Raw genomic sequence first — 11,325 nt, 5'->3', positions numbered from 1 at the left:
AAATTCTACAGTTTAGCTATCACAACAAATAACAATTATTTGGTTATATGCTTGGCTCTGTGCTAGTCACAGGGAACATAAAGGTAAATACAATATACTGTCATCTTTGGAGAACTCACAGTCTAGTGGGGGAAGATGGAGAAGTTAATAAATAGTCCAGTACAATGCAATATACATTCTAAAAGAACAAAGAAAAAGTACCATTGAAACACTAACCACAAAAGCATCTGTTGAAATATTAAGTAGGAAGTGATCAACTCACCCTAGGATGCCAACAACATTCATTGAGCACCTCCTGTGATCCTGTCGCTGTGCTAAGCACCAGGAAGGTGGAAGTGAACACACAGCCCATCTTCACATAGTTTTAAATGAGCTGGAGAGGAAAAAAAAATGGACAAATAAATCCATAAGTTAAAGTATAATTATAATGATGGAAAGTTCCAAGAGAAAAAGAACACAATGCTATGAAAGAGAATGATGGGAGAATGAATTAATATTCAGAGATCCAGGAGGGGCTTTTAGAGGATGTGACAATACAGTTCAGATGTGCAAGTAGGCATTAGCCAGGAAAGGAGTTGAAAAGGTGGTTTCCAAGCAGAAAGACTGCATGAGTGAAGACCTTGAGATGAGATGTAAGTAATTAAAAGAAGCCTGTATAGCTTTAGCACGGTAAAGTCAGGAGTCCCAGGAGACGGAAATTTAAAAGCTGGGACGAAACAATTTAAGGTCTGGTTGGCCGGCTAAAGAGATAGAATTTTAGTCTAACTGTGGTTGGAAGCCATTGAAGAGCCAAAACATGGAGGGTAAAATTTCTCCCGAATGACTGAGTCCTTATCATGTGTTTATCTGAGCATAGGATGGTGCTGCACAGAAGGACACTATTTTCTCCTTTGGCACAAGGCCAGCTTCTCTGTAGCACTCTCCTCTTCTGAATGAATTCCTGCTTTCATTGTCAATGATCACATCCCTCATTGAGGATTTAACTGCTGCTTTTGTACCCACTCTTTTATTCCCCTCACATACCTATGTCTAGGGCCTGTGTCCCCAGACTACTGCCCTTCAGCCAAGCTGATTCAGCATCCTCACACCTCATAGGATGCCCCCCCCCCCGGCTTCCTGGACACCCAGTCCCCTCAACCTCCTTCCCTTTTTGCAGACTCTAAGCCTTATTTCTCCTTCTCTGACTCTCCCCAGCTCCTCTCTCCTATGACTAAGTGTGTCCTGTGTTCATGGGTGAAACAGGTGGCAAGAGTCAGATTCATTGGATCTGGGAGGGACAGTAAAGTAAGTGTTTATGGTCTTTTTCTTTGCTTGTATTTTCTATCCTGGCTGAAGATATGAAATATTTGTGTTATGATAGACTGTATTTCACAATTTACATACTCATTTCCGGTTTGGCATTTCTAGAATTTCTAACAGGTATTTTTTCCTATTGGAAAGTATGATAAAGATATCCAGGGCTCATCCACATCTGGTTTTCCTCTCCTGGGCACATGAAAGGATGAAAGTCCCCTCCCCTTCCTTTGCACCAAGGTGGGGCAATGTCACCAGCCAATGGCAAAAGTGGTATGTGTCACTCCCAATCCAGTGCACTTTAAGTGCAGCACAAGACTCTCCAGAGCCCTTTTCCTTTGCTGCATCAACTATGAAGGTTTCATGTCGCAGATGGTGCAGCAGAGTTGCCATATAAAAGAAAGTTGCTGAGTGACCTTGACCTGCAGTAAACCCGAATTCTGCCTTAGCACTTTGTGATGTTTGTTACCACAAGATAGCATAGCATATTCTGACTAACACAGAAAGACTGTCAGAACTGACCAGACTCCCTTCACACTTTATGCCTATTTCCTTGTAAGCATTCTCATTGTTTTCACAGGTGTGTTTTATTGCCTATATCTGATAGGAAGTTTGACTTTTTTGTTTGTGATTATCCTTGTTAATGAGCTGTCCCCTGACCCCTAACCAATGTTCTTATAGTAAATAACAATAACCACTTCGCTGATTTAATATGACAAATAAATAGTGCAGACTAGATGATCAAAATTTATTTCAATCTCTCCCTTCATCTTTCTTTTCGTTCTTTTATTACTACCTTCTTTCCTTCTGTACTTCTCTTTTCTTTCTCTTTCTCTTATTTATTTCTCATCCTCTCTCCTCCCCACCCTCTGCAAACAATAGCTGCTCAATAAATGCTACTGATGATCTCTTAGTTGATAAAAATAAAAAATGTCCAAGTGCTAAATACTGTGTCCTTGTTTTTCCTTCTCTTCTTCCTTTCTTCTCTCATCCCACCTCAGATCCCTGACTCTGGTCCAGAATAACTGTCTTGTTGATTTTTATTCTTTGACATGGTCCGGGGACTCAGCTTGACAGTCTGGGGAGTGTTAAGCATGAAGGTTTCTGCCTCCCAGAGTCTTTTTTGGGGTTTCTAGGCTACACAATGAAACCCAATCACCCCAAATCTCTTTATTCTTAATACATACAAGCCTCTTTTCTATAAAAGTATTATTATTACTATAATCGGAAACAGGAGATCACAAAAACCTTTGGCAAAGGGACTTAAAGATCTTTAGGCTCGTGGTGCCAGCCTAAATTCCTGCTTCTCTAAAAGGTGGTAATTGGTCTAAAGAAATACAATTTTAAAGTGCACTAAAAATGATAAAAGATAAGCAAATCTTAAACTAGCCAACCCTTCTGGCACCCTGTGACAGGGATTATACATATACAAGCAGCTGGTATTGGGCAGCGGTCCTCATCTACTTACTTATATGGTTCCAGCCATTACTTTTGAGGTCTTCCTTTATTCTTAAACTTACCCAGTTCCTGTCCTTTAATTTTGGCTATAGTTTTCAGCTTTAAATGCAACTATTGTCCCTATCAGCAGATAATGTTTCTTGATTTTACTCTTCAAAGTCCTCTATCTGCTATGTCTGTGCTTGGACATTTCCTCTGGCTTCATTTATTCTAGGTCAACCCTCAGAAGCCCACCTTAGTTAGCTCTAACCCTAGCAGACCAGCCCAACATGGAACTGGGAATATACGAATAACCTAGAAATAAAGACCTTTTAAAAATGAAGTGTAGGATCAAAAGTCCATGATGTGCTGGAGCTGGCTTGCACTATCTAGTGAGAGCTGATTGTTACATTTTTAGGAATTTCGCAAGTCAGTTGTTAAACATAACCATTATTAAAAAATAAACTATTTAAAGGCCGGGCATGGTGGCTCATGACTGTAGGAAGTTTGATTTTTTTGTTTGTGATTATCCTAGCACTCTGGGAGGCCATGGCAGGTAGATTGCTCAAGGTTAGGAGTTTGAAACCAGCCTGAGCAAGAGCGAGACCTTGTCTCTATTAAAAATAGAAATAAGTTAATTGGCCAACTAAAAATATATAGAAAAAATTAGCCAGGCATGGTGGTGCATGCCTGTAGTCCCAGCTACTCGGGAGGCCGAGGCAGAAGGATCGCTTGAGCCCAGGAGTTTGAGGTTGCTGTGAGCTAGGCTGATGCCACGGCACTCACTCTAGCCTGGGCAACAGAGTAAGACTCTGTCTCAGAAAAAAATAATACTAAAATAAACTGTTTAAACTTTTTTTTTTTTTTTTTTTTGAGACAGAGTCTCGCTTTGTTGCCCAGGCTAGAGTGAGTGCCGTGGCGTCAGCCTAGCTCACAGCAACCTCAAACTCCTGGGCTCAAGTGATCCTTCTGCCTCAGCCTCCCGGGTAGCTGGGACTACAGGCATGCGCCACCATGCCCGGCTAATTTTTTTTATATATATATCAGTTGGCCAATTAATTTCTTTCTATTTATAGTAGAGACGGGGTCTCGCTCTTGCTCAGGCTGGTTTTGAACTCCTGACCTTGAGCAATCCGCCCGCCTCGGCCTCCCAAGAGCTAGGATTACAGGCGTGAGCCACAGCGCCCGGCCTGTTTAAACTTTTAATTAAGTAAACTATGTTAAAGGCAATACATGAAAAGCTCATCACCTCAATTCTTTTACTAGATTCTTATTTCCTATTTTCTGGGGGTTATTTGCATCTAATGTATCTGTATGATGAAATGCTATAAAATGGTACAGGACTGTGCATGTTTTCTCAACTTTGTGTTCCTCTACAAATGAGGGCTTTCCCCTGTACATACAACTGCCAAACATACTAGCAAGCACACTGCTACAAAAGGGTGGCAGTGTCTTTAAGATGTGTTTAATAAAGATAGAGGCACGAGGTGGGGAAAATACATATAGTTATTTCCTCGGAATCTACTCTCATACTGCCCCTTTCCTAAACAGGACCCTAAATCACCCAGCCACGTAGTTTGCATGGCACCTTGCCTTCAGCTGCAGAACTGGGCCCTTTTGTTTTAAGCCAAGTGGCTTATCCCAAACCTCCGACTACAGTAAAACTGGTTTAAAGATATATTTATAATCCAGATCAGGCCAACTGTGCCCACTGAGGCTGACTTGAGGGACCTGAATTTGAGTTACCAGGAAATCTAACCTGTCATTCCTGCTAGCTATGAACAAGGAAGCATAGAGCCCCCCTACCAGAAGACACTGGTATCATCTTGGAACCACAAATGAAAGAGACTGCCCAAGAATGAACATACACTGAGGAACTAGAACCAAGAAATGGTGGGAGGAAAAACCAGGTTCTGGGCCAGACCTTATTTGAAAATCTAATCCTAGACTTTCTGTAAGTGAATGAATTTCTCTTTGTCTTTAGTCAGACTAAAGCGGACTTTTAGTAACTTGCACACAAATGATTCCTTTCTAATACATGACATGGAGTTTTTATCTTTATATGAGATTATCTAATAATCTAATTTCAGTTAGAAAGGAAATACTCTTCACCTTTCTTACTATGATTTTATATGTCCATATGGCTGACCTTCCAACAGAGTGCAAGGTCTTTGTAGGCCAAAACATTTTGGTGCACATCTTTGCATCTGTAGCTATCTTAACATCGTACCTGCAAGTAGAGAGCAAGGAGTAAGTGCTTAATATAGATTGGCTTAAATGAATTGATTTGTAAGTCAGAGAGAGGTTGTGCAAGAAGTGGAATGAATCAGAGTAAATTCCTCTTCTCTTCTTTGGCCAAGCAGCCAATTTGAGTCCATCTGTTGTCATTTCTGAATGTCCCAGGGAAAAAGGAATGAAGCAATGTAGCTCTTAGGTCCAACAGTCCAGTCTCTCAACTGGAAGAGGTTATAGTTTTCTGCTGGAATAGAGTGAAAATAGGCCTTGGTCTTCTACTTGGCATAAACACTAAGAAAAATCCTTTGGTCTATGTTTTCATGATGTCAAGTATCTGGATAAGAATTAAAATGTATAGTCAACATGCCTCAAAAAAGTCTACACATGTGATACCACATTGACAAAAGATCGGGTTATGTAGCTAGACTTCTCATTGTCTATCCAGGAGTCTTGGTTGCTTATGGCCGTGAATGTGTTGATGAGAGTGACAGTCCCAGAATTGAGTGAACTATGGCTCTGAATGATGAAACTAGTCCCTTATGACCCAGGAAGGGAAATAGGTCCGGGTCACTGGCAAATTAACATGAGTGTTATATCAGTTACATCTCATGGTAGAAAGAGAAAATACCCATGGAAATAGGAATGCTGCCAGCCTCTACTTTCTCACCCCTTCCTTGTTTTCTTTCCTCGACAACCCTACTGCTGTCCAACATACAATGTATCTGATTTATTTATATTAATTTAGTCCTATGTTTCAGGGAATGTAAGCTCCAGGAGGGCAAGGATTTGTCTTTATTTGCATTCACTGCTGTATTCCCAAACCCTAGCACACAATAAATGCTCAAGAAATATTCATCAAACAAATGAATGGACTTTAGAATGACCATTTGCCAATCAATTCATAACTCAGAAACTAAAATAACCTGGGGGAGGGGAGGTGTTATTTTCCCAAAATTAAATTAAAAGACCCTGTGACTTAATGAGTTCTGGCTCAACTATAATCTAACTGTGTGTCTATAAGCAATTTTCTTAACCTTGTGCCCTTTTATTTCTCCATCTGGAAAATGGAGAGAATAGTATCAGCCCTATATTCTTCAAAAGTTTTCATGGATCTCAAAAGAGGCAATAGCTGTGACAGTATTAAGTTAAAGATTCAATGCAGAAGTTTAGCATTGTTTCATCAAATTAAACGGTGATCTTAGTTGTTCTTTTACTCATAAAACTGACAAAATTTTATTTATCAGCTTCTGTTCTCATACATGCAAGCAACTATGCATTAATCAATCAATCAATCAATACACACACACACACACACACACACACATATATATATGTATATATATATATTTGAGACAGAGTCTCACTCTGTTGGTCAGGCTAGAGTGCCATGGCATCAGCCTAGCTCACAGCAACCTCAAACTCCTGGGCTCAAGCAATCCTACTGCCTCAGCCTCCTGAGTAGCTGGGACTACAGGCATGTGCCACCATGCCCAGCTAATTTTTTCTATATATTTTTAGTTGTCCAGCCAATTTCTTTCTATTTTTAGTTGAGACGGAGGTCTCACTCTTGCTCAGGCTGGTTTGGAACTCCTGAGCTCAAACAATCCTCCCACCTCGGCCTCCCAGAGTGCTGGGATTACAGGCGTGAGCCACCGCGTGCTGGCCAATTTTATATATCTTTATTGCTTCCAAAGTATTGTTTTTAACTCTAAATAAAAAAATCATTGCCAAACAAAACTGTTATTTCTGACATTCTAATTTTGCCTTCAAAGTCACAAACTTTTTAAAGATAAAAATTGACATAGTCACAAATCCAACTGAACTGATATTTATTTAGACATGTGAAATGGCATCTCTCAAGGGTAATCACTCTTTCCTCTAGTATGCCAATAGCAAACCAGGCTTTTTGCTTTGGAAATTTTACTTAATTCTCTTTTCATTTTCCCATTCAGGGGAAACGAAATTCTATTTTGCCAGGTCTCCCCCCTTCCAGTCTTTAAAAAGAGACCCTGTACCTTTAATAACAGAGACCTGGTGAGAGGTTTCTCTCCAAACTTGTTCCCTGGCTTCCAAGTGACGAAATGAGCTGTAATTTGAGAGCAGAGAGATCCTCAGGATATCTGTAGCCAAAGGAAAAGCTCCACATTCCCACCCAGTCCAGGAATTGAAATAGCATCAGAGGGCAGGAGCCTTTCTCTGCAGCTACACGCTCGCTCCATCTCCCGGGAGCAAGGGGGACTCTGAGAGTCGGGTAGCAGCGCCAGCGTCCTGCCTGCAGGAGGGGTCCCGCCCTCGCCTGCAAATCGGCTCCGGGACAGCCCGCGCGGGGGTTGCAGCAGGGCAGCCGGCGCACAGCGAGGTGCACCCTGCGCTGCGGCACAGCCACATGAAGCCTGCTGGGGAGCGGGGGCCAGGGTGCAGCCAGCCGGCCAGGACAGAGGCGGACGCCGCCGTCTCAGGGGGGCACTGACTCCCAGGGAGACCCCCTTCCTTGTGCCTGGGCGGACAGTCTTCTCCTGGGGTCCCCGGTCATCCCGAATGTCCAGAATGGTGTTCCTGAAGTTCCTCTGGATGAGTTTCTTCTGCTACCTGTGTCAGGGCTACTTCGACGGCCCCCTGTACCCGGAGATGTCCAATGGGACTCTGCACCACTACTTCGTGCCCGATGGGGACTATGAGGAGAACGATGACCCCGAGAAGTGCCAGCTGCTCTTCAGGGTGAGTGACCACCGGCGCTGCTCCCAGGGGGAGGGGAGCCAGGCGAGTAGCCTGGTGAGCCTCACGCTCCGGGAGGAGTTCACCGTGCTGGGCCGCCAGGTGGAGGATGCCGGGCGCGTGCTGGAGGGCATCAGCAAGAGCATCTCCTACGACCTGGACGGGGAGGAGAGCTACGGCAAATACCTGCGGCGCGAGTCTCACCAGATCGGGGACGCCTACTCCAACTCCGACAAGTCCCTCACTGAGCTGGAGAGCAAGTTCAAGCAGGGCCAGGAACAGGACAGTCGGCAGGACAGCAGGCTGAACGAGGACTTCCAGGGGATGCTGGTCCACACCAAGTCCCTGCTGAAGGAGACGCTGGACATTTCTGTGGGGCTCAGGGACAAATACGAGCTGCTGGCCCTCACCATCAGGAGCCATGGGACCCGGCTGGGTCGGCTGAAAAATGACTATCTTAAAGTATAGGAGGAAGGGCACAGATGTGAGGGAGAGGGGATCGAATCAGCCTCACTGCGGAGGGTGGGAGATAGAAAATGGGGCTACATTTCCCTTATACCTAGTTTTTTTGTTTTTGTTTTTGTTTTTAATATCCAGATTTGCACTTTGAGAATGAATCTGAGGTCATCTTTAAAAAGAAAGAAAAAGTTTAGAGTTGAGTAATATTGTTTTTTGGTTTTGTTTTTGTACATTATTTATGTGATTGTTATGGCTATATCACCTGGAAAGACCAATTGCCATTCCTAGAGGGCTTTATAACTCTGCAGAGATACTTGTTTCAGCCACATCTATAAGGACTCAGTTTATGTGGTAGGGACTGATTAAGCTTCTCCATCTGGAGATTATGTGGAAATAGCCAAAGATTATAATGTGTAGCTCCTTTCGGCCTCCAGCCTTCTCTCTTGGGCTCTGAAAGCTGTCAGAGTTGCCTGTTTTTCAAATGAGGTCCAAGGTGCTGCTCCGTGTGCCTGCCAGCTCATGGCAGTAGCTTGTTTCTTCTCCTTTTCTCTCTTATTTATTAACCATGGTCAGAGAGTTGGGTTTTTCTTTTTTTTTAAAGTATTGTCAAGAAACTATATGCAAATCGTCCTTTGCAAGGAGATTTCTGAAGTGCTTCTGTGCCTATGTGTAAGTTAAAGTGACCCCATGTAAGAAGTTCAAGCTTTGCAGTGGTTGCACACTCGAGTGGATGTGCCGATTCTCTATGCCTCTCATTGTATGTCTATGCTTTGTCATCAGTGCTACAGTAAATTACAGAGAAGTAGATAGATTGCTTAAACATATCCCCAAATACCTATGATTTAGGGTTCCAATGTATTCTTTCTCATATGGGGGTTTTGCTTCTGTTGGCTTATTAGAAACTTGTACTTCAAGTAGGGAGAATTCTAATTCTAGTAACTCCTTAGCTAAGTTTTATTATGCAGACAATAAATATGTTTTCATATAATACTGGCTTATTTTCTAATTTACCTCTGTAACTTTCATATTTCCAAAAGGGACTAATGCCAAAGGAGAGATAAGGATGGGATTTAAGCCAGTTTACTTAGAGTATATGATAAAGAAGGCAGAAGGATAGCTACATATTTGGCAATTTTCCTCTCCCCAGCCACCTTTACTATTCTCAAAAGAAAAAAAAAATCTAACCTGTGCCAGAACTTTAAATTTGATCTCTATTGGTGTGCTTAAAAATTCCCATTTTCTCTAGTTTTTCTCCATAGACTCACCTGGACAAGTTTATGACAAAGCTCATACCTGATATGCCCTCATCCTGCAGAGAAGACAGTCTATTCTACGTTATGAGAACTACAATGATGCTTAATAATTTTAAATCCAGGTCAACATTATTTAATTAATGGCTTAAAAAGTTGGAAATGTACTTTAATTCATGTCTTGCCCTAGCCAGTCCTCACTCTTACCTTAAATTTGCTTTTTATTCACATAGATGCACGCAAATACACACACACACACACACACACACACACACACACACACATGAGAAAATAAATAAATCTTCACATTCTGGTCAACAAAATCCATTTTTTGTTTCCCATACATGAGGGAGCAAGGTTCCTATTCCTATGAAGTATCCAATGTTCTCTGGTAACAATAGAGGAAAGCGAGGCCCAAAATGGCTAAGTGACATCCTCAGCTGGTTGCAACAGCCCCAGGTCTCTTGAATTTAAGGCAGGACTTTCCCCAAAACTGTTCTTTTTCAAGGATACTGAGAGATGAGAGAGAGAGGCCTGAACCTTTGCTTAACTACCTATTGTTTAAAATAAAAAAAAAAAAACAATGTATGGAATAATATTTAAAATCATTCATAATTTCTTTAGCTGCCTTCTAGATTTATATGTGGGAAGAAGGTCACTTAAAAGTTTCTTTCTTTATTCTAAAAATGTGAAGAAAAAAAATAACAGCAAAGGCAAAGAAGATGATATTTAGTGCTTAGATGTAGTTTGAAGCCACAACCCTTTGTGTCTCAAAAGTCTCTTATCACTCACTTCACAGTGGGCAGATCTAACCCAGAGACATATCAAATGTCATCTCCTCAATCTTCCCAACTGAAATAGGAGGATATTGGACATGTGACAGTGATGGAAAACTATTTTTTTTTGTGCATTCTAATTTCAATCAATTGGTACTGGTTGCATATGATATTATGTTAAGAAAGATTCAAAAGCTACAGGAGTGCTGTCCCTAATTAGATATGTCTTCCATGGGTGCAGCAAGGGGAATGGCAACACATCTGCTATAAATTTGAAAACCCTGAAATAGATCATGTATGAGGTTCTTTCCAGTGCTAAACATTCTATGATTCCTACAAAACCAGAACAAAATTATCTGGCATTAAATCATTCCGTTCAAGGTTAGATGTAGGGCCAGTAATCCCACAAAGTCTTCTGTAAATGGCCTCAGAGGGCAAATGGGAATTTCCAGGTGGGGAGAAGCAACAGTCCTGGACTGCCACCCCAGAGGCTAGCATCGCAGGCCTTTCCAAACCCTCTTATGGTGGGGAGCCAGCCCCACTCAAATCTTTCCTCCCTGCTTCATCATTCTCATTAGGCTTCGTTACTCGCCAGTGACGGATTCTCTTTTAAAGCAGTGGCTCATTATTTTCTTAGACCATGAAATATTTTGAGAATCTGAAGAAAACCACAAACTCTCTTCTCTGCAAAATCCACTTACAAACACATCCATACAATTTAGGATTTTTAGTTATTTTTATAAGTATTTGTTGACCATTTAATCTGTGTCAGGCATTGAGCTAGGCTGTGGGTAATTCTGGGATGTAACAAAGCCTTAGGACTTCATCTAAGGACCAAAAGTTTAAAAGAGCCTTTTAGAGTTTTATTTGGAACAAGCGGCATTTATTGTTGTTGTTATTGTTGTTTGTTAGAACAATAACAAAATAACTAACTGTTTGGAAACTCAGTATTATTGGCAAGACTCTGAAGTTTTGCCTGGGTCATTTATCTTAATTCTAATAACAAACTGTGTAAGGAAAGCATTTTAGAAAAGGAAGTAATATATATCAAGCACTTAGAATAGTACCTGAGACAGAGAATCCTCAATAAATGTTAGTTGCTATTACTATTTTTATTAGCACCATTATTTTTATAACTGAGGTCTGAAAAGCTTAGGTAT

General features: G+C 41.5%; 1 protein-coding gene across 1 annotated transcript; it reads left to right on the top strand.

Moving 5' to 3' along the window:
* Positions 1-7,094: 7,094 nt before the first annotated feature.
* On the top strand, positions 7,095-9,671 carry FIBIN (fin bud initiation factor homolog). Its single transcript, XM_012744654.2, has one exon. The coding sequence runs from the start codon at positions 7,504-7,506 to the stop codon at positions 8,146-8,148; it is 645 nt and encodes a 214-aa protein (XP_012600108.1). The 5' UTR covers positions 7,095-7,503; the 3' UTR covers positions 8,149-9,671.
* Positions 9,672-11,325: the final 1,654 nt, after the last annotated feature.

The sequence above is a fragment of the Microcebus murinus genome, chromosome 4 (genome assembly GCF_040939455.1).
Source record: "Microcebus murinus isolate Inina chromosome 4, M.murinus_Inina_mat1.0, whole genome shotgun sequence".
Lineage (NCBI taxonomy): Eukaryota > Metazoa > Chordata > Mammalia > Primates > Cheirogaleidae > Microcebus > Microcebus murinus.
The sequence above is the reverse complement of the archived record's forward strand: the minus strand, read 5'-3'. Positions and strand labels throughout refer to the sequence as shown.

Coding starts and splice junctions, on each gene's coding strand:
- FIBIN (XM_012744654.2), top strand. CDS start 7,504: ATGTCCAGAATGGTGTTCCTGAAGTTCCTCTGGATGAGTTTCTTCTGC.